Genomic DNA, 23,046 nt, shown 5'->3' with positions numbered 1-23,046 from the left:
AGTTTCTGTAAGGCAAAGGACACTGTTGTTAGGACAAAGTGGCAACCAACCGATTGGGAAAAAAATCTTTACCAATCCTACAACTGATAGAGGGCTTATATCCAAAATATACAAAGAACTCACAAAATTAGGCTGCAGGGAGACAAATAACCCTACTAAAAATGGGGTTCAGAGCTTAACAAAGAATTCACAGCTGAGGAATGCCAAATGGCTGATAAGCACCTAAAGAAATGTTCAACATCTGTAGTCACAAGTGAAATGCAAATGAAATAACTCTGAGATTCCACCTCACACCAGTCAGAATGGCTAAGATCAAAACCTCTGGCAATAGCAGATGGTGGCAAGGATGTGGAGAAATAGGAACACTCCTCCATTTTTGGTGGGATTGCAGACTGGTACAGCCATTCTGGAAATTAGTCTGGAGGTTCTTCAGAATATTGAACATTGCACTATCTGAGAACCCTCTCTTGGGCATATACTCAAAAAGATGTTCCAACATATAAACAAAGACACATGCTCCACTATGTTCTTAGCAGGCTTATTTATAAAAGCCAGAAGCTGGAAAGAACCTAGATGCCCTTCAACAGAGGAATGGATACAGAAAATGTGGTACATCTACACAATGGAATATTACTCAGCTATCAAAAACAATGACTTTATGAAATTCATAGGCAAATGGATGGAAATAGAAAATATCTTCCTGAGTGAGGCCACCCAATCACAGAAAAACACAAATGGTATGCACTCATTGATAAGTGGATATTAGCTCAAATGCTTGAATTACCCTAGATGCACAGGACACATGAAACTCAAGAATGATGACAAAATGGGAATGCTTCAGTCCTTCTTAAAAGGGGGAACAAGAATACTTGTGGAGGGAATAGAAAGTCAAAGTTTAGAACAGAGGTTGAAGGAACACCCATTCAGAGCCTGTCTCGCATGTGGCGCATACATGTACAGCCACCAAACTAGAGGAGATGAATGTAGCAAAGGAGTGCAGGCTGACAGGAACCGGATGTAGATCTCTCCTGAGAGACACAGCCAGAATATGTCAAATACATAGGCGAATGCCAGCAGCAAAACACTGAACTGAGAAAGGGACCCCCGTTGAAGGAATCAGAGAAAGGACTGAAAGAGCTTGAAGGGGCTTGAGACCCCATATGAACAACAATGCCAACCAACCAGAGCTTCCAGTGACTAAGCCACTACCCCAAGAGTATACATGGACTGACCCTGCACTCCATGTGCATAGGTAGCAATGAATAGCTTAGTAAGAGCACCAGTGGTAGGGGAAGCCCTTCGTCCTGCCAAGACTGAACCCCAAGTGAACGTGATTATTGGTGGGAGGTTGTTAATGGGGGGAGGATAGGGAGGAGATCACCCATATAGAAGGGGAAGGGAAGGGATTATGGGTATGTTGGCCAGGAAACCGGGAAAAGGAATTACAGTTGAAATGTAAATAAGACATACCCAATTTCATAAAGATGGAGGAAACAGAACTCACATTATACTCCCTAAACACTTAAAGCTATACTTCTCTTAAAAATAAAGTCAAAACAAAAAAAAATGAAATCAGGGTAACTTTCACAGCCCTACACTCTCTTCAGCACCAGGAAAAATTCCCTGTATTCAAACCTTAGAAGCAGTTTGATTATGAATTTTCCTCATTTCTAGACTAAACCCAAATTATTCATAGGCAGGTTGATCTATGAGCTCAAACTTGAATTTCTGTGATTCCTAGTCTAATTAGAAAATGAATTGTTTAAAAAAGTTTTTTTTCTTTACCTTCTGACTAAACTGTGGTAGGGAGAATAGTATTATTTCATTCCTGCCTGGGGTTACCCCTCAATATGTAAACTTTGATTGGACATGGTCTACATCATCTCAGTGTGCTTATGAGTCAATCAAACTGGCCCCTTCCTGAGGGTAAGAGGCAATGGGTCAGAGACTGTGCTTCTTGTCTACTTCAGACACATTGTGGGTGGGATACAAGATCCACATGCATCTTTAATGTTTCAATATTCTTCCACTTAGAGATAGATAAGGAAACCTTTTTATCGCAATTTCCATCTCAAGTTTAGATTCTCACTGTTACACATCTTTTAAAGACATTCAAATGTTTAAGTTAAAAAATTAATGATGACAATCTGGCCACCAAAGTTTGGGGCATACAGTTTATGTTAAGAATATATCTTCTTCAAATCAGAACGTCACTAAAGGAAGATGCTTATAGTAGGAGAAGCATTACACACACACATACATACATACATACATACATACATACATACATACATTCAGGAATACTAAAATGGTGAATGTGAGTTGGAAAAAGAAGACTGTCAAAGAGTGATTGCTAGAAGGCAAATGGTACAGGATTTGCTTTGGGATCTATACAGCTCTCAGTATGGATACTTATCTCTATATCCCAAACTGTGCTATGAGCTTTTATTCTTGGAAATAATTATGCTAAAAATGAATGCTTCAGACATATTCTTAGTACTGCATTTGTAGAGCTTTGCTTGTTGGTGGATACTAAGACAGTCTTCTATAATTGTGACAAATGGGACCTTGGTGAGTTTAAAATTTCTCAATCTTTTCCAGGATTCTTCACATACAGTCTTAGTCAGTAACTAAGTAAACAGATCTAGAACATGTCAAAATTCCATAAAGAAGCTACAACAACACTGAATTTGGGTGAATGTGATGTGGTGTTATCTCTTTTGGCTCCTTATTGGATATGCAGCAACTCTACTGTTTCTACCTAGTCAGACTGGCAGCTCATATAACATAGAGGTATGAAAAAACACAGCTCAGGCAGAATGATGTTAGACTATACAAAAATAAATAAATCAGACAACTAAATATATCTATCCTGAGCTAGGAAACTTGTGCTCCATGGAGGAAACATTTGGTACACTCTTGAGCCCTCTTTTGGTACTGTATTAGAACCTAAGAACATTTTTAATATCCTCACGGATGCTGAATTCTAATGACATTTTGCACTGCCTTGCATCTAGCATCTAGCCATAACTTGTGAAATTGTCATTGTATAACTCCAACTTCTCCATATCTGAATGTTTTGGAAACATATCTGAAGTACAATTAATTAAAGAATATGTAAAAATGTACCTAGCAGACACAGAAAATGCTATATTTCATGACACAGATTATTGTGCAAACTTACTATATCTACAATCAGTTTCTCCCCTGTGATTAGCTATAAGGGGCAGGGCATAAAAGATTTCACAACCAATGCATGGTATTGGTACTCTTCTTGATTGCATACATACCATTAATAAATGGCAATATTTACTGCTTAAGAAACTATATGCCCTGGTTTCATGTCATGAAAAAATATTTAGTCTTAGAGTGATCTAGAACTCATACCATGCTCAATTACATTCATAATGCCAAAAGGCTGTTTGAGGAAGATTGTCACTATAGCAACTAGTGATCCATATGATACAGTTATCAGCAAGCCGGGAAAGTATGTCAAGTTGTTAAACAGTGGAATAATAATTATAGTCACCATGAAACAGCACACAGATGTGATTTAAGGTCAACCAGACAATAGTAAATCTGTGATTTACATTCTAAGAGAATGTAAAAAATATGGGCCTGAAAAAAACAGAGACTCAAACAATACTACTAATACTATAATCAGAGTTTTGATAAATAGACATGACACACCTGTCAGTGTGCCTTGTAAACATTTGTTTTTCAATCTATAGATTAAACTTTCATCGACTTTATGGCAACACTTTAAAATGTTGACGGTTACTGGTGAAAGATTAATACTTAAAATGGCAGAAGTAATTGAGTATGACTTTGACACTGTGGTCTGATGTTGGAAAAGAATGATATGTATTTATAATATCTGAAAATTTAGGGAACATTGCAGAAGACGTGACAGAAAGACCATAAGATAATGAACTAAGGAGATAGTGTTAAGTAATAAGTATGCATCTCCTGCTAGACAAGACTATGAGTCATCTCAGGACAGATAATTTACAAAATAATTTAAATGATGAAAATACTGTGGTCAAAAGCAAAATAGCACTTGGAGACATAGGGTGTGGTAATGCTAAAGTGGGTATAAATATGCATTGAGAAATAAGGAATGACACCCTTACCTAGACATTGATTGCTTCCCTCTGCCTTTCAGTTCTGCTCACCTTTGGGATCTCTCTGTATATGCAGGATATAAAAGATTAGTTAAGGCACAACTCAGGTGAATCAACTTTCCAGAGTTGCTAAGGACACTGAGATTGACTTCTCAGAGATGCAGCCAGTTTTTAGTCAACTATGTTCGTGTGAGTAGCCTTTCATTCATGTTCCTCTAAGTAAGATTTATCAATGCATTTTCTTATGAGGATGGGTTTGGGTAGTACACATGTTTACTGCTGTCATTTGTGTCATTATCTGTTGTGAATTAACATTTGTTCATACCTTACATACAGACACCAAGCATGAGAGAACAGAAATCTTTTTAGAACGTAATTACACAATAGTCTTTGAAGACAATGGATTTCATTGAGATTTTTGCCTCTGATGGAGAAACATAAAAATGTCCAGAGATATTTTATATGGTCTTAATTTATAATAGGGTAGAAGGGGTAATTTTATAGATATTTAATTGAAAAATGCTCTTGAACACCTTTTACAACAAAGTATTATCCAACACAAATGGCTAGATTACTAAATTTAAAAATCATACTTTATTTAGAACACAAGATTCAATGATCCAATTGTCTGAACTCCAGAAGGCAAAAGCTAAGATCTTTTGGATTATGGGTTTCTTATATATATTTGGTCACTTCAGGGAAACCAAAAAACATATCCAGTTATAAAACCTAATGTAAGTAATAATAGAAGACTTGTATCTTTAAGCAATTCCCTGAAGTCAAGTGTCAGAGCAACAAGATAAGCAGGCTTATGTTAACAAATACCTTATCTTTGTATAGATCATATGTTCATAAAAATTGATTGATGACAGCCAGAAATGTATTTTGTTAAATTTAGATGGAGTTCTCTTCTGTTTTACTTTATCTTATACTGTAACCCCACCTGAAATACATGCTATATAAAATTATCTTTTTTACTTTTGAGATTATATTAAACATTCCTTCCTTCTTCTTATTTTCTTTAATTCCTTTTTAACCTCCTCATTGCTCTTTTTGAAATATGTGCCCCACTTTTTTCAAGCATACATATACATGTAAATACATATATATTCCTAAGTATAACCTGCTTAGTCTACATATTGTTACTTGTATTTAAGGTGTGAGGGCTTAGTATTGGATTACTGATCAATGTGGTTAGCTTCCTTGGGTAGACTATTTCTTTTCTTCTCATATTCTTCAGTTTTCTGTGGTTGTTTGTATAGAGATGACTTAAATTCTTATTTGTATCATGCTTTAGGAAAATTAATTGATATAATGAACTGATCTATTATATTCATTCTATAGCTAAAATATTGTTTACTCAAATTGGATACTATGTATATTGTTGGAGTATTTCAAGATTTAAACTATTGGTAGTTAGCTATTTTTTCAGGCAAACATATTAGCACTAAACTAGTTATATGTTAGATAGATGTTTGCTATATTTGTGAGAGGTTGTATAAAAATTAAGTCCCCGTAAAATATACTTTTTGTGTTAGAAATTTTTAGGAGTATCACACATGTTCAAAAGAATAGGAGAAATAGATCACAACAATTGTTTTCAAATACTAAATTTTGAGCTCTGAAAACATACAAACAAATAAGATTATGCAGACTTCGTTGGCTATATTTAGGAATATATATGTGTATACATATGTACATATGCATATAATTATAATTAATCAAAAAAGGCTGTGAAAAAAACTTTACAAGAGCATGGTGGGGAATAATGTCTCAGAATAACAAGAGAGGAAAAATAAGATAATTTTACAGTTCAAAAATAAAAGAATTATATTTTTAAAAATAATACTGGATGAAGGTAGCATGCATGATCTGGCCTCTTTTGCTTTTGAGGCCACTGTTTTCTGCAGTAACATTTAGGTAAACCTTAATTTGGACATTCATGCTAATTTTTCTCATGTATTAGTGCTCAAATGAACAGGAATATTTCTGAAACTTCATGAGCACTATGGGTCAACAATCTAAATATTACTTACTGTATTAAAGAAGTGCACATTTTAACATGGACTGCATTAGAATATGCTTAATTCTCTCAATTTAATAGACATTTGAATGACTATATTCTACTTATAACATAATATATATTTTTGAAAGAGATATTAAATGGTACTTACATATTTCAATCTTCTTGCGACTGTACCTATTGATATGCTGGAGTTCTATCTTTGACTTTCCCTGAGCCAACAAATTGATGAAATTGTCACTGATCATTTTCAAATATTTTAAATGGAAGTGTTTTATAGACCAGGAAAACAGATAATGTGAAGTTTACTGGGGTTTCTGTAGTGATGTGGTCAACAATAATCAACACCAGTGTTGTTCCCGAGAGTTAAAGAGAATGATTCTGGCTGGCAAGACTTGGGTTTATGAAATTCTCTGCCACATAAATGCATAGTGAAAGGCCACATTGTCCACTAAGTGACAAGGTGAAGTGACAAATATGTGGTGTGAGAGTACTGACTCTCTCAGTAGTCATGACAGAAGAGTAGAGATATCATTTGCACATTTCAACCTTACATAGCCAATAGAGTTCATTAAAATTTAAAAGATTCAGTGTACTCACAGATCAAACTTAGTGTAAAAACATCAAATGGTTTGGTAAAATGGCCACAGCACAAGAGAGTTATGGTGAACTGGCAACTTCAGGCTGTGATATCATATTTATGACCAGATTCTCATCTTCATTGCCAGTAATCCAGCAACCATGTGTTTACACTCATTAGGGACAAAAATGGAGAAAATGTATCTGTGCTCTTTGAATCATTGTTATCCAAAATTCTAGCATTAGATATTTAGTTTTAAAAAGTGCGAGTTGCGGGGTTGGGGATTTAGCTCAGTGGTAGAGCGCTTACCTAGCAAGCACAAGGCCTGGGTTCAGTACCCAGCTCTGAAAAAAAGAAAAGAAAAAAAAAGTGCGAGTTGCTGGACAATACATTAAAAGGACCACTATGTAACAAATTATTGTAATATGTGAAGGATTAAATATTGTGGATGACTATTAATGTAAGTTCCAAATGTTTATAAAGTTAAACCACACTTCAAGAACAAGGCAAAGATGTGGGAAATCAACCAACACTCAAAATATGTATGGGGAAAATTCAAATACCCCTGCATTTTTATAGTGGTCAAATATTACTCCCCAATTCAGACATACAGAAGCAAATCATGCAGCCCAAGAATTCCAGAACAGAGCTTGCTAGATAGGTTAAACATTGCAACTTCATTAGAATAAATCATCTGGGTGTGATTTTTCTCTTTATCACAGGGGTGCTTCAGCTGCTACTTGTGTCAAATGTTCTCCTATGGGAGAATGTATATCCCATGCCCATGTGTCCTGACATGGAAGGATACAATGAAATGTTCATTGAAGATCTCTTTGACCATGCTATTGTCACGGCTCATTACACCTCAAACCTCACCATGCAAATGTCTGAGGAGTTTGTAAGTACTTCATTTCCATATGCTTTCTTCTTTTTTTTCAAAAATTTATTTAATCATTTTTTACAGTACAGATTACATCCCTCTCCCACTCCACCCTCTTACTATACCAAATCCCATACCTCTCATCCCCATCTGCACGAGGATGTTCCCACCCAAGCCCCAACCTCTACTCCATTAGACCTTGCCACTCCCTGGGTCTCCAGTCTCTTGAGAGTTAGGTTGATCTTCTCTGAGTCTAGACCTGGCAGGCCTCTGCGGTATATGTGTTGGGGGCCTCATATCAGCTGTTGTATGCTGTCTGGTTGATGACCCAGTGTCTGAGAGATCTCGGAGGTCCAGGTTCCTTGAGACTGCTGGTTCTCCTACAGGGTCACCTTGCTCCTCAGCTTCTTCCAGATTTTCCTTAATTCAGCCACAGGGATCAGTATCTTCTGTCCACTGTTTGCCTGTAAATATGTGCACCTTGCTCTTTCAGCTGGGTCTTTTGGAGGGCAGTCACAATAGGCCCGTTTGTGAGCACACAATAGCTTCAGTAATAGTGTCAGACCTTGGGGCCTCCCCTTGAGCTGTATCCCACTTTGGGCCTGTCACTGTACTTCCTTTTTCTCAGACTCTTCTCCATTTTTGTCCCTGCAGGCTTTCAGACATGAACAAATATGGGTCATAGATTTTGACTGTGGGATGGCAACCCCATCCCTCACTGATGCCATGTCCCCTGTTGAAGGTGGGCTTTACAACTTTCCTCTCCCCACTGTAGGGCATTTAATTTAAGGTCCCACCCTTGGAGTCCTGACAGTATCTGACTTCCCAGGTTTCTGGGATATTGTGAAGGATTTCCCCCACATCCTACCTCTCAAGGTTGCCTGTTTCCATTCTTTCTGCTGCTCTTCTTTGCTTTCAGTTCTGTTCCCCTCACCCAATATCTGACCATGTTGCCCTCTTCCCCTCTCTGTTCTCTTTTACACCCAGGTCCTTCCCTAACATCCTTCTCCTGTGATGGCTTTCTTATCCATTCTGAGTGCGAATGAGGCATCCTCACTTGGACTCTTCAGCTTGCTAACCTTTTTGAGTTCTATGGATAGTATACTGCGTGTTCTGTACTTTTTTGGCTAATATGTACTTATTAGTGAGTACATATCATGCATATACTTTTGTGTCTGAATTACCTCACTCAGAATTATATTTTCTAGTTCTATTCATTTTCTTGCAAAACTCGGGGTGTCCTCGTTCTTAATAGCTGAGTAGTGTTTCATTGTGTAGATGAATCACATTTTCTGTATCTGTTCTTCTGTTGTGGTACATCTGGATTTTTTCCAGTTTCTGGCTATCAAAAACAAGTCTGCTAGGAACATAGTGGAACACTTGTCCCAATGGCATGGTGGAGCATCTTTTGGATATATGCCCAAAAGTGGTATAGCTGGATCTTCAGGTAGATCAATTTCTAGTGTTCTGAGGAATCGCCAGATTGATTTACAGAATGGTTGTACAAGTTTGCAATTCTATCCACAATGCAGTGTTTCTTTCTTTCTCTACATCTTCACTAACATGTGCAGTCACCTGAGTTTTTGATTTTAGCCATTAGGATTGGTTAAAGGTGGAAATCTCGGGGTTGTTTTGATTTGCATTTCTGTGATCATTAAGGACTTTGAACATTCTTTAAGTACTTCTCAGCCATTTCAGATTCATCTGTTGTGAATTCCGTTTAGTCCTATATCCCATTTTTTTTTAATTGGATCGTTTGGGGTTTTTTTTTGGTAAGCTCTTTGAGTTCTTTATATATTTTGATATTAACCCTCTGTGAGATATGCTATTAGTGAAGTTTTTTTTCCCCAATCTGTAGCTTGCAAATTTGCGAGCCCTTCAAAAATTCTACAGATTAAAACAGAAGATATAATGGAGTTTTTTCAGAAAATATACCTTCATATGGTTTCTGAAAGCCATCACATATTAAGAAATGATATATTAAGAATAGGGAGACTACAGGGATTTTAGAGTTCTGGTAGGGTGGGTGGATTGGGTCATCTTCGTGGAGATAGGGGATGGGGAGGAGGTATGGGAGGTGGAACAATTGGAGGGTGGACTGAGAGGGGAATAAAAATATGGAGTTTAAAAATAAATAAATAGTTAAATAAATAATAAAAAGGAAAATAAAGAATCATAAATTTGATAAAATCTCAAAGGTTTGTAAACATTACAGTGACTTTAAATAATTACTTAAATACATCTTTTATCTTATTTGCTATATTTTGGTAAAAAGTGACTGTGAACAATAATTTATGACTTTAAGTCTTAAGAGTGAGGTCAGAGAAGAAGTCTGATGTCCTGGTCTTGAATGTAGGGTCTGGTTTCCAGGATTATCTTTCACTTAGGAGATATGGAATATAAAGGATGTGCATTAGAGTGTGGAGGGAATAGAAACGAACAAATATGACACTGTGTGTGGAAGAAACAACACAAAGCTATTTAGTTAGCCCCAGTTGTTCAGGCTGGCTGACTATAGATTTCCATTGATAAATTTCTTTTTTTTTTATTAACTTGAGTATTTCTTATATACATTTCAAGTGTTATTCCCTTTCCCGGTGTCCGGGCAAACATCCTCCTCCCCCCTCCCCTTCCTTATGGGTGTTCCCCTCCCAACCCTCCCCCCATTGCCACCCTCCCGCCACCAGTCTAGTTCACTGGGGGTTCAGTCTTAGCAGGACCCAGGGCTTACCCTTCCACTGGTGCTCTTACTAGGATATGCATTGCTAACTATGAGGTCAGAGTCCAGGTTCAGTCCATGTATAGTCTTTGGGTAGGGGCTTAGTCCCTGGAAGCTCTGGTTGCTTGGCATTGTTGTACATATGGAGTCTCGAGCCCCTTCAAGCTCTTCCAGTTCTTTCTCTGATTCCTTCAACGGGGGTCCTATTCTCAGTTCAGTGGTTTGCTGCTGGCATTCGCCTCTGTATTTGCTGTATTCTGGCTGTGTCTCTTAGGAGCGATCTACATCCGGCTCCTGTCGGTCTGCACTTCTTTGCTTCATCCATCTGGTCTAATTGGGTGGCTATATATGTATGGGCCACATGTGGGGCAGACTCTGAATGGGTGTTCCTTCAGTCTCTGTTTTAATCTTTGCCTCTCTCTTCCCTGCCAAGGGTATTCTTGTTCCCCTTTTAAAGAAGGAGTGAAGCATTCACATTTTGATCATCCGTCTTGAGTTTCATTTGCTCTAGGCATCTAGGGTAATTCAAGCATTTGGGCTAATAGCCACTTATCAATGAGTGCATACCATGTATGTCATTCTGTGATTGGGTTAGCTCACTCAGGATGATGTTTTCCAGTTCCAACCATTTGCCTACGAATTTCATAAAGTCGTTGTTTTTGATAGCTGAGTAATATTCCATTGTGTAGATGTACCACATTTTCTGTATCCATTCTTCTGTTGAAGGGCATCTGGGTTCTTTCCATTTTCTGGCTATTATATATAAGGCTGCGATGAACATAGTGGAGCACGTGTCTTTTTTATATGTTGGGGCATCTTTTGGGTATATGCCCAAGAGAGGTATAGCTGGATCCTCAGGCAGTTCAATGTCCAATTTTCTGAGGAACCTCCAGACTGATTTCCAGAATGGTTGTACCAGTTTGCAATCCCACCAACAATGGAGGAGTGTTCCTCTTTCTCCACATCCTCGCCAGCATCTGCTGTCACCTGAGTTTTTGATCTTAGCCATTCTTACTGGTGTGAGGTGAAATCTCAGGGTTGTTTTGATTTGCATTTCCCTTATGACTAAAGATGTTGAACATTTCTTTAGGTGTTTCTCAGCCATTCGGCATTCCTCAGCTGTGAATTCTTTCTTTAGCTCTGAACCCCATTTTTTAATAGGGTTATTTGATTCCCTGCGGTCTAACTTCTTGAGTTCTTTGTATATTTTGGATATAAGGCCTCTATCTGTTGTAGGATTGGTAAAGATCTTTTCCCAATCTGTTGGTTGCCGTTTTGTCCTAACCACCGTGTTCTTTGCCTTACAGAAGCTTTGTAGTTTTATGAGATCCCATTTGTGGATTCTTGATCTTAGAGCGTAAGCCATTGGTGTTCTGTTTAGGAAATTTTTTCCAGTGCCCATGTGTTCCAGATGCTTCCCTAGTTTTTCTTCTATTAGTTTGAGTGTGTCTGGTTTGATGTGGAGGTCCTTGATCCACTTGGACTTAAGCTTTGTACAGGATGATAAGCATGGATCGATCTGCATTCATCTAATGTTGACCTCTAGTTGAACCAGCACCATTTGCTGAAAATGCTATCTTTTTTCCATTGGATGGTTTTGGCTCCTTTGTCAAAAATCAAGTGACCATAGGTGTGTGGATTCATTTCTGGGTCTTCAATTCTATTCCATTGGTCTATCTGTCTGTCTCTGTACCACTACCATGCAGTTTTTATCACTATTGCTCTGTAATACTGCTTGAGTTCAGGGATAGTGATTCCCCCTGAAGTCCTTTTATTGTTGAGGATAGCTTTAGCTATCCTGGGTTTTTTGTTATTCCAGATGAATTTGCAAATTGTTCTGTCTAACTCTTTGAAGAATTGGATTGGTATTTTGATGAGGATTGCATTGAATCTGTAGATTGCTTTTGGTAAAATGGCCATTTTTACTATATTAATCCTGCCAATCCATGAGCATGGGAGATCTTTCCATCTTCTGAGGTCTTCTTCAATTTCCTTCTTCAGTGTCTTGTAGTTCTTATTGTACAGATCTTTTACTTGCTTGGTTAAAGTCACACCGAGGTACTTTATATTATTTGGGTCTATTATGAAGGGTGTCGTTTCCCTAATTTCTTTCTCGGCTTGTTTCTCTTTTGTGTAGAGGAAGGCTACTGATTTATTTGAGTTAATTTTATACCCAGCCACTTTGCTGAAGTTGTTTATCAGCTTTAGTAGTTCTCTGGTGGAACTTTTGGGATCACTTAGATACACTATCATATCATCTGCAAACAGTGATATTTTGACTTCTTCTTTTCCGATCTGTATCCCCTTTACCTCCTTTTGTTGTCTGATTTCTCTGGCTAGAACTTCAAGAACTATATTGAATAAGTAGGGAGAGAGTGGGCAGCCTTGTCTAGTCCCTGATTTTAGTGGGATTGCTTCAAGTTTCTCTGCATTGTGTTTAATGTTAGCAACTGGTTTGCTGTATATGGCTTTTACTATGTTCACGTATGGGCCTTGAATTCCTGTTCTCTCCAGGACTTTTATCATGAAGGGGTGTTGAATTTTGTCAAATGCTTTCTCAACGTCTAATGAAATGATCATGTGGTTTTGTTCTTTCACTTTGTTTATATAATGGATCACGTTGATGGTTTTCCGTATATTAAACCATCCCTGCATGCCTGGGATGAAGCCTACTTGGTCATGGTGGATGATTGTTTTGATGTGCTCTTGGATTCGGTTTGCCAGAATTTTGTTGAGTATTTTTGCATCGATATTCATAAGGGAAATTGGTCTGAAGTTCTCTTTCTTTGTTGTGTCTTTGTGTGGTTTAGGTATAAGAGTAATTGTTGCTTCGTAGAAGGTATTCGGTAGTGATCCATCTGTTTCAATTTTGTGGAATAGTTTGGATAATATTGGTATGAGGTCTTCTTTGAAGGTTTGGTAGAATTCTGCACTAAACCCGTCTGGACCTGGGCTCTTTTTGGTTGGGAGACCTTTAATGACTGCTTCTATTTCCTTAGGAGTTATGGGGTTGTTTAACTGGTTTATCTGTTCCTGATTTAACTTCGATACCTGGTATCTGTCTAGGAAATTGTCCATTTCCTGAAGATTTTCAAGTTTTGTTGAATATAGGTTTTTATAGTAAGATCTGATGATTTTTGAATTTCCTCTGAATCTGTAGTTATTTCTCCCTTTTCATTTCTGATTTTGTTAATTTGGATGCACTCTCTGTGTCCTCTCGTTAGTCTGGCTAAGGGTTTATCTATCTTGTTGATTTTCTCAAAGAACCAACTTTTGGTTCTGTTGATTCTTTCTATGGTCCTTTTTGTTTCTACTTCGTTGATTTCTGCTCTGAGTTTGATTATTTTCTGCCTTCTACTCCTCCTGGGTGTATGTGCTTCTTTTTGTTCTAGAGCTTTTAGGTGTGCTGTCAAGCTGCTGACATATGCTCTTTCCTGTTTCTTTCTGCAGGCACTCAGCGCTATGAGTTTCCTCTTAGCACAGCTTTCATTGTGTCCCATAAGTTTGGGTAAGTTGTACCTTCATTTTCATTAAATTCTAAAAAGTTTTTAATTTCTTACTTTATTTCTTCCTTGACCAGGTTATCATTAAGTAGAGCATTGTTCAATTTCCAAGTGTATGTGGGCATTCTTCCTTGATTGTTATTGAAGACCAGTTTTAGGCCGTGGTGGTCCGATAGCACGCATGGGATTATTTCTATCTTTCTGTACCTGTTGAGGCCCGTTTTTTGACCAAATATATGGTCAATTTTGGAGAAAGTACCATGAGGAGCTGAGAAGAAGGTATATCCTTTTGCTTTAGGATAGAATGTTCTATAAATATCCGTTAAGTCCATTTGGCTCATGACTTCTCTTAGTCTGTCTACATCTCTGTTCAATTTCTGTTTCCATGATCTGTCCATTGATGAGAGTGGGGTGTTGAAATCTCCCACTATTATTGTGTGAGGTGCAATGTGTGTTTTGAGCTTTAGTAAGGTTTCTTTTATGTATGTAGGTGCCCTTGTATTTGGTTCATAGATATTTAGGATTGAGAGTTCATCTTGGTGGATTTTTCCTTTGATGAATATGAAGTGTCCTTCCTCATCTTTTTTGATGACTTTTAATTGAAAATTGATTTTATTTGATATTAGAATGGCTACTCCAGCTTGCTTCATCTGACCATTTGCTTGGAAAATTGTTTTCCAGCCTTTCACTCTGAAGTAATGTCTGTCTTTTTCCCTGAGGTGTGTTTCCTGTAGGCAGCAGAATGCAGGGTCCTAGTTGCATATCCAGTTTGTTAATCTATGTCTTTTTATTGGGGAGTTGAGGCCATTGATGTTGAGAGATTTTAAGGAATAGTGATTATTGCTTCCTGTTATATTCATATTTGGATGTGAGGTTATGTTTGTGTGCTTTCATTCTCTTTGTTTTGTTGCCAAGACGATTAGTTTCTTGCTTCTTCTAGGGTATAGCTTGCCTCCTTATGTTGGGCTTTACCATTTATTATCCTTTGTAGTGCTGGATTTGTAGAAAGATATTGTGTAAATTTGGTTTTGTCATGGAATATCTTGGTTTCTCCATCTATGTTAATTGAGAGTTTTGCAGGATACAGTAACCTGGGCTGGCATTTGTGTTCTCTTAGGGTCTGTATGACATCTGTCCAGGATCTTCTGGCCTTCATAGTTTCTGGCGAGAAGTCTGGTGTGATTCTGATAGGTCTGCCTTTATATGTTACTTGACCTTTTTCCCTTACTGCTTTTAATATTCTTTCTTTATTTTGTGCGTTTGGTTTTTTGACTATTATGTGACGGGAGGTGTTTCTTTTCTGGTCCAATCTATTTGGAGTTCTGTAGGCTTCTTGTATGCCTATGGGTATCTCTTTTTTTAGATTAGGGAAGTTTTCTTCTATGATTTTGTTGAAGATATTTACTGGTCCTTTGAGCTGGGAGTCTTCACTCTCTTCTATACCTATTATCCTTAGATTTGATCTTCTCATTGAGTCCTGGATTTCCTGTATGTTTTGGACCAGTAGCTTTTTCCGCTTTACATTATCTTTGACAGTTGAGTCAATGATTTCTACGGAATCTTCTGCTCCTGAGATTCTCTCTTCCATCTCTTGTATTCTGTTGGTGAAGCTTGTATCTACAGCTCCTTGTCTCTTCTTTTGGTTTTCTATATCCAGGGTTGTTTCCATGTGTTCTTTCTTGATTGCTTCTATTTCCATTTTTAATTCCTTCAACTGTTTGATTGTGTTTTCCTGGAATTCTTTCAGGGATTTTTGCGATTCCTCTCTGTAGGCTTCTACTTGTTTATTAATGTTTTCCTGTGTTTCCCTAAGGGAGTTCTTCACATCTTTCTTGAAGTCCTCCAGCATCATGATCAAATATGATTTTGAAACTAGATCTTGCTTTTCTGGTGTGTTTGGATATTCCATGTTTGTTTTGGTGGGAGAATTGGGCTCCGATGATGCCAAGTAGTCTTGGTTTCTGTTGCTTGGGTTCCTGCGCTTGCCTCTCGCCATCAGATTATCTCTAGTGTTACTTTGTTCTGCTATTTCTGACAGTGGCTAGACTGTCCTATAAGCCTGTGTGTCAGGAGTGCTGTAGACCTGTTTTCCTGTTTTCTTTCAGCCAGTTATGGGAACAGAGTGTTCTGCTTTCGGGCGTGTAGTTTTTCCTCTCTACAGGTCTTCACCTGTTCCTGTGGGCCTGTGTCTTGAGTTCACCGGGCAGCTTTCTTGCAGCAGAAAAGTTGGTCTTACCTGTGGTCCCGAGGCTCAAGTTCGCTCGTGGGGTGCTGCCCACGGGCTCTCTGCGGCGGCAGCAACCAGGAATACCTGTGCCGCCTCTTCCAGGAGCTTCAGTGCACCAGGGTTCCAGATGCTCTTTGGTGTTTTCCTCTGGCGTCCGAGATGTATGTACAGAGATCAGTCTCTTCTGGTTTCCCAGGCTTGTCTGCCTCTCTGAAGGTTTAGCTCTCCCTCCCACGGGATTTGGGTGCAGAGAACTGTTTATCCGGTCTGTTTCCTTCAGGGTCCTGCGGTGTCTCTGGCAGGGGTCCTGCTGCTCCTGGGCCCTCCCCCACGGGAGCCCAGAGGCCTTATACAGTTTCCTCTTGGGCCAGGGATGTGGGCAGGGGTGAGCAGTGTTGGTGGTCTCTTCCGCTCTGCAGCCTCAGGAGTGCCCACCTGACCAGGCGGTTGGGTCTCTCTCTCACAGGGTCTGGGAGCAGAGAGCTGCTGCGGGCCGGGATCCGAGGGTGTGGGCGATAAATTTCTAATGATAGATAGATGGTTTAGAATTGAAATGTGTTCCCTTCCGAGTGGAGACCCAGGGTCTGATCAGAGTACGCTCAATGTGGGGAAAACAGAGATGACATCAAGACAAAATCGGGAGTCTTGAGAATATTTCTAGAGACTTGTAAGGAATACAAATGTCCATTGTTTTCACTCACTGGTCCTTCTTTCAGCTTACATTCATTCACAATCTTTCACCTTCACAGTATCCCTGCTATAAAGAGTGAGTCACACAGATATGGTTCCTTCAAATGAGGTCACAAGAGTTGAATTGTCTGGAATACCCTGTCTGTTCTATTATAGAATTTGGTTCTGTATAGCTCCAGTGAGGAATAAAATTTGTCCACTGTGAAAATGCAGGTAATGATTACATTGCCTTACACATATTGTGAGAGAAGGGGGACTTCCTGTGTCTTTGGCACTTGCAAATTCAAGGATTGTTAATAATAAGTAATACAAACCTTCAGAGGATTATATATAGATATTAAATAATACTTTTAATAATTTGCTTATTATCCGTTAAGTGTTTTAATTTAGTTAAAATATAATTATTTCATTCCAACTTTTCCTTTACTTCCTCTATCCTCCCAATGCTTGTTCTACTTCATTATCCTCAATCCCAAACTAATGGCTTTTAAAGTTATAATAATGGTTATGTTATATATATTTAAATATACATGAATATATAAATTTAAATATCAATAAAAATAAAACAAGTACATGTGAATATGTATTAATAGATAATGGACCCCCCATACACACACACACACACACACACACACACACACACACACACATATATACATCCTATTGAGTATATTTAATCTAGCTTTGCTGTCCTATAATTAAGTATAGGATTCAGTGTTTCATCCCCAAGGAAGCCTACTTCTTCTATCAGTAGTCAGAAGTTTGTGGTCCAGGGGTGGGGACACCAGAGATTCCAATACTTTAGTTTTAGCATGTCTGTTGTTCTAGTTATTGTTCAGGTGTAAGTAAGACAGCCATTTCGGTATGGTATCATGTGCATAACTACCCTGTTATTTCTAGGAGACATAATCTCACTGCAGACTCCCCATTTCTCTGGCTCTTAAAATCAATCTGTATCATCTTTGTGTTGTTCTCTGAATTTTATAATTAATTTTGATCTCACCAACACAATTACCATATAAGTTTATTATGAATGTGCTATTGTCATATTAAAAACTCAGTGGTAATTGCAAGTTATAATTTCACCAAATATATTTAAAACAAATATATCAACTTAGATCCACAGTAAAATTACATAGATATGAATACATTATTCTGTATCATTTAGTTCAAGTTATAATTAAGACACTGAAAACCCTTAGTGATTTGGACTGATAGTTTTATAAAAGGAATTGCATTCTTTTTTTTTTTTTATTAACTTGAGTATTTCTTATATACATTTCGAGTGTTATTCCCTTTCCCGGTTTCTGGGCAAACATCCCCCCTCCCCCCTCCCCTTCCTTATGGGTGTTCCCCTCCCAACCCTCCCCCCATTGCCGCCCTCCCCCATAGACTAGTTCACTGGGGGTTCAGTCTTAGCAGGACCCAGGGCTTCCCCTTCCACTGGTGCTCTTACTAGGATATGCATTGCTACCTATGGGGTCAGAGTCCAGGGTCAGTCCATGTATAGTCTTTAGGTAGTGGCTTAGTCCCTGGAAGCTCTGGTTGCTTGGCATTGTTGTACTTTTGGGGTCTCGAGCCCCTTCAAGCTCTTCCAGTTCTTTCTCTGATTCCTTCAATAGGGGACCTATTCTCAGTTCAGTGGTTTGCTGCTGGCATTCGCCTCTGTATTTGCTGTATTCTGGCTGTGTCTCTCAGGAGCGATCTACATCCGGCTCCTGTCGGTCTGCACTTCTTTGCTTCATCCATCTTGTCTAATTGGGTGGCTGTATATGTATGGGCCACATGTGGGGCAGGCTCTGAATGGGTGTTCCTACAGTCTCTGTTTTAATCTTTGCCTCTCCCTTCCCTGCCAAGGGTATTCTTTTTCCTCATTTAAAGAAGGAGTGAAGCATTCACATTTTGATCATCCGTCTTGAGTTTCGTTTGTTCTAGGGATCTAGGGTAAAAAATGGGGTTTAGAGCTAAACAAAGAATTCACAGCTGAGGAATGCCGAATGGCTGAGAAACACCTAAAGAAATGTTCAACATCTTTAGTCATAAGGGAAATGCAAATCAAAACAACCCTGAGATTTCACCTCACACCAGTGAGAATGGCTAAGATCAAAAACTCAGGTGACAGCAGATGCTGGCGAGGATGTGGAGAAAGAGGAACACTCCTCCATTGTTGGTGGGATTGCAGACTGGTAAAACCATTCTGGAAATCAGTCTGGAGGTTCCTCAGAAAATTGGACATTGAACTGCCTGAGGATCCAGCTATACCTCTCTTGGGCATATACCCAAAAGATGCCTCAACATATAAAAGAGACACGTGCTCCACTATGTTCATCGCAGCCTTATTTATAATAGCCAGAAAATGGAAAGAACCCAGATGCCCTTCAACAGAGGAATGGATACAGAAAATGTGGTACATCTACACAATGGAATATTACTCAGCTATCAAAAACAACGAGTTTATGAAATTCGTAGGCAAATGGTTGGAACTGGAAAATATCATCCTGAGTGAGCTAACCCAATCACAGAAAGACATACATGGTATGCACTCATTGATAAGTGGCTATTAGCCCAAATGCTTGAATTACCCTAGGAATTGCATTCTTAAAGGAAAGAAACTATAAGCAGATTTTGCTTGCTTAATTATTCAATTTTTATGTAATGCTAATTTTTATAAACTATACATCTATATAATACATTTATGTAATGATCATAGCTGTGCTTATTTAATTTTGTAATGTCAATAAGTTAAAATGTTTTATTATTTCCAGGGTATGCATTTTGCCCATAGCCTTGGGTACAAATCGAGGAACTCCAGCACCTGTCACACCATTTCACTTACTACTCCTGGAAGCAATGAACAAATCCAACAGACACATGTAAGTCTTCATTCTTAGTTGTCAGTAAAACAAATGAATCAATAAATAGGGTCTACTGTATGGTAGGTTATTGCAGGTGCATTATAGGAGTGGTCATTACATATCCAACAACAATATGCAGAAGAATTAACAGTCAAAAACAATAACATGATATTGTCAATATACTATAAGTTAAAATTAGTGCTAGATTGTACTGACTGTAATTTAAGTTGAACATTCATGGGTGAATATGCATTCATCCACACATATGGAAAAGATGCAAATACAGTTTCATTTATTATAACAAAAAGGCTTTTCCACTCACAGCATATTTCTTAAATGACCAGAATGCTATTTCTTTTTTGAGATAAACTACTATTCTACTTCTGTTTGGTTTTTCATTACATGTGCACTACTCCCTGACTGGTCTGGCTTCTTCTCTGATATAATTGAAAATCAGCGAAACAAGAGGCTCTGCTCATACTCTATTCCGTGACTCAGATTAACCTTTACTTTGATGGGGCTACATATCTTAGCAGCTCGAATGTGTAATTGTTATGATCTGTCTACTGTGACTTGCTGTCAGAACAAATCTCTGTATAATTAAAACTAAACTTAATATGTGTACATATATCAGATATATAATTTGTTTTCTATTATTTAATTAGTAGTACCTATCACCGAGACAGAAACTATTCCCATTAATAAAAATGTGATTATAATGAAGGAAGAAGAGGAGGAAAGAGGAAACATTTTCTTAAAGTTAGACACTTCAAAAAGCACTCTATTGGCGTTGATGCACTTAATTCTCACAGAAGTCCTCTAACAAATGTATCATTAGAAAAATTATGAAGAAAACCTTCAAAGTACTACACAGAGTTTATTATATCACTTGCATGGAGGGCAGAAATGTGAATCTGTGCTTCATTCACCTCAGGATATCATTCTTAATCATCATGCCACAGTGAACCCAGCAACCATTCTGCCATCACAATTTAGTCTTGTTCTTTCTTTGATGATATATATATATTCTCCTCTCCTCTCTATGGTTCCATTTAATTACCACTAGAGTTGCTAAGAGACAACACAGCAAGTATTTTAAATTGGAGAGGGACATTATATAAGATCTTGGTAATGAGCATATACTCACTGTGAGGAAGGACATTTGTGTTTCTAGAGTCCAAGGTGTTTTTACCTCAATGTTGTTAAAGGGACTGCTGAACTACTGTTCTTTCAGTGGATATGCCCATAAATGTGCTTCTCTAACAAAGGCCAGGGAAAGAAAGAAATGTTAAGCATTAACTCTATGGACGTGTTGGTTTCTTTATTGTATTTTAATATCATAGAATATATAAAATGACATGGGAATATGAGTGACTAATTTGATTTTTTGGTATGAAAGTGATTTGGCTCATTTGACACTGATAATACTAGAATATGGTTATTTGAATCTGATCCTTTGGACACCTACCAAGGGTCATCAAAGCTTTGATTTCTTATGAACAAGATAAATAACCAAATAGAAATGATCACTTGAGGACAGTATGGTAGAATATAGATGGAAAACAAAATATGATCAATTTAGTCTCAGAAAAAAATATGATCTAGTTGGTTTATGTTAGCAAACTGTAGTTCTGTGGATTAAAATGTCATTTTTATAATGTGATATACCGAAACATTTTCCATCCACTCAATAAAACAACTAGATATTGTAATTAGCCATGATTATGCAAAAAGCACATGTATTTACTATGGCTGATTTCACTTATTTTAAATTGATATTTGACAATCATTGATTAGTCAGATGTCCTTCTGAAGATGATGATAAGCATTTTACGAGCCTGGTACCACCCTCTGGAACATCTTGTACATGCAGTGGCTACTCTTGAAGGAATCTGTGAGACCATGCTGTTCAAAGTCAAAGAGGTGGAGGAAAAAAACCAAGAAATTTTAGAAAAAATCAAGGCAATCCTTGTTAGGGTGAGTGATTCTTCTAAGTTTCTTTGATTCCTTTTTTTATGGAAGGGGAGGGGTTGTGGGACAGGGAGATATAAATTTAAAATAATCCAATAAAAAAAATATAACAGAAGGCAAAGAATCAAAATAAAAAAAGAAAGAAAAGAGATATTTTGTTTCAATGAAAAAAATGAATACACAGATACTTAATTCATAACAGTTAAATTTATGTTTCCAAAATGTTCACAGCTGTGAATATAAAGATTTGTTGGCAACTCCAACATCCTTTTAGGTTTCCAGTGAGAACTTCATACACTAGAAAAATCTAATCAATTAATTAATTAATTTACTTATTCAGTAAACATCCTGATTGTTTCCCAAAGTGCGGAGTCAGGAATATGTAAATCCCTGGTAAAGGAAGAGAACCTATTCCCAAAAAATAATTTAAAAACAGGAGAGGCACAAGGGGTCTGAAAAACTATCCCAGTTGATCTCTCCCATCAAATTAATGTGCATGCACACGTCCACATATGAGTACTCATGTACATACAATACACACACAAAGACACACAGACATGCACACATGCACACAGACACACACACACACACACACACACACAAAGATGGTATAAACACTGACTACTTGACTACTATTAATAATACAAGTTCTTCTGGTGCTTAGGTTTATCCTGGAGCTGAAGAAAATGTCTACCCTGTTTGGATGGGACTGGCAGATGTGAGGTCTGCCAATGAACTAACTCGTCACTTTACTCTTAGTAATCTACTTCACTGCCTGGACAGTAATACTGACAAAGTTGCCACTTACCTTGAGGCCCTAAAGTGCCGTATCATTCATAATAATGACTGCTAGCACATCCATCTACCTACTACTGGTAATCCAGTATCATTAATGCTTTCTTTCTTTAGTTTTTATCTTTTCCATGCACATATGTGTATAGTGAATTGTTCCTTAAAAAATAAAAACAGGTTCTTTAGAAATGAGATCTCTGTAGGACTCCTAAGAGTGAAAGTATGTATGTATGTGTATGTGTGTGAGTGCAGGGTGGTAGTTTTTACTCTTGCCTGCTCTTGGGACCTTTTCCCTCATGCTGGGTTGCTTCATCCATTCTTGGTATAAGAGTTTACGTGCAGAATTATTGCATCTTGCTAAGCTTTTAATATACCTGTGAGGTCTATACTTTTCTAAAGAAAAACAGAGAAGTGGATCTGGGGAAATAGGGAGGTGTTGGGGGAGGGGGAGTTTGAGGAATGGAGAAGGTGGAAGCTGTGGTCAAGATGTATTGAATGAGAGAAGAATAAAAAAGTCATATCTAGAATAAAAAGCATGTCATATATCCTTTGTAGATTTAATATATTATTGATCTATGGTATTATGATATTCCTGTGAAAACTTTCCAAATTTAGTTGTTTGTTTTGATAATAAGACACTTGTTACCTTAGAACAAAAGATCGAGATGGGTGTATTTACATG

The 23,046-nt window shown here is 37.8% G+C and overlaps 1 protein-coding gene across 2 annotated transcripts; it reads left to right on the top strand.

Moving 5' to 3' along the window:
* Nucleotides 1-4,125: 4,125 nt before the first annotated feature.
* Prl3a1 (prolactin family 3, subfamily A, member 1) lies at nucleotides 4,126-22,553 on the top strand. 2 transcript variants are annotated; one of them, NM_153736.3, is made up of 5 exons: nucleotides 4,126-4,313; nucleotides 7,450-7,625; nucleotides 19,512-19,619; nucleotides 21,399-21,578; nucleotides 22,237-22,553. In NM_153736.3, exons 1-5 carry the CDS (start codon nucleotides 4,283-4,285, stop codon nucleotides 22,423-22,425), a joined length of 684 nt encoding a protein of 227 aa, NP_714958.1. In that variant the 5' UTR covers nucleotides 4,126-4,282; the 3' UTR covers nucleotides 22,426-22,553. The 2 variants fall into 2 exon arrangements, with proteins under 2 accessions (NP_714958.1, XP_087446035.1); XM_087589909.1 differs by lacking the exons at nucleotides 4,126-4,313; nucleotides 7,450-7,625 and adding an exon at nucleotides 8,215-8,349.
* The last annotated feature ends 493 nt before the right edge of the window (nucleotides 22,554-23,046 follow it).

Source organism: Rattus norvegicus, chromosome 17, assembly GCF_021556685.1.
Source record: "Rattus norvegicus strain SHRSP/BbbUtx chromosome 17, alternate assembly SHRSP_T2T, whole genome shotgun sequence".
Taxonomy (NCBI): Eukaryota; Metazoa; Chordata; class Mammalia; order Rodentia; family Muridae; genus Rattus; species Rattus norvegicus.
Note: the sequence above shows the minus strand (reverse complement) of the source record. Positions and strands in the feature narration are given on the sequence as shown.

What these genes read in the sequence shown, in the direction of transcription:
- Prl3a1 (NM_153736.3), top strand. Translation starts at nt 4,283, where the DNA reads ATGCAGCCAGTTTTTAGTCAACTATGTTCGT. An exon ending in TGCAAATGTCTGAGGAGTTT is followed by an intron (nt 7,626 to 19,511) that starts GTAAGTACTTCA and finishes TATTATTTCCAG; the next exon opens with GGTATGCATTTTGCCCATAG. An exon ending in TCAAGGCAATCCTTGTTAGG is followed by an intron (nt 21,579 to 22,236) that starts GTGAGTGATTCT and finishes TCTGGTGCTTAG; the next exon opens with GTTTATCCTGGAGCTGAAGA.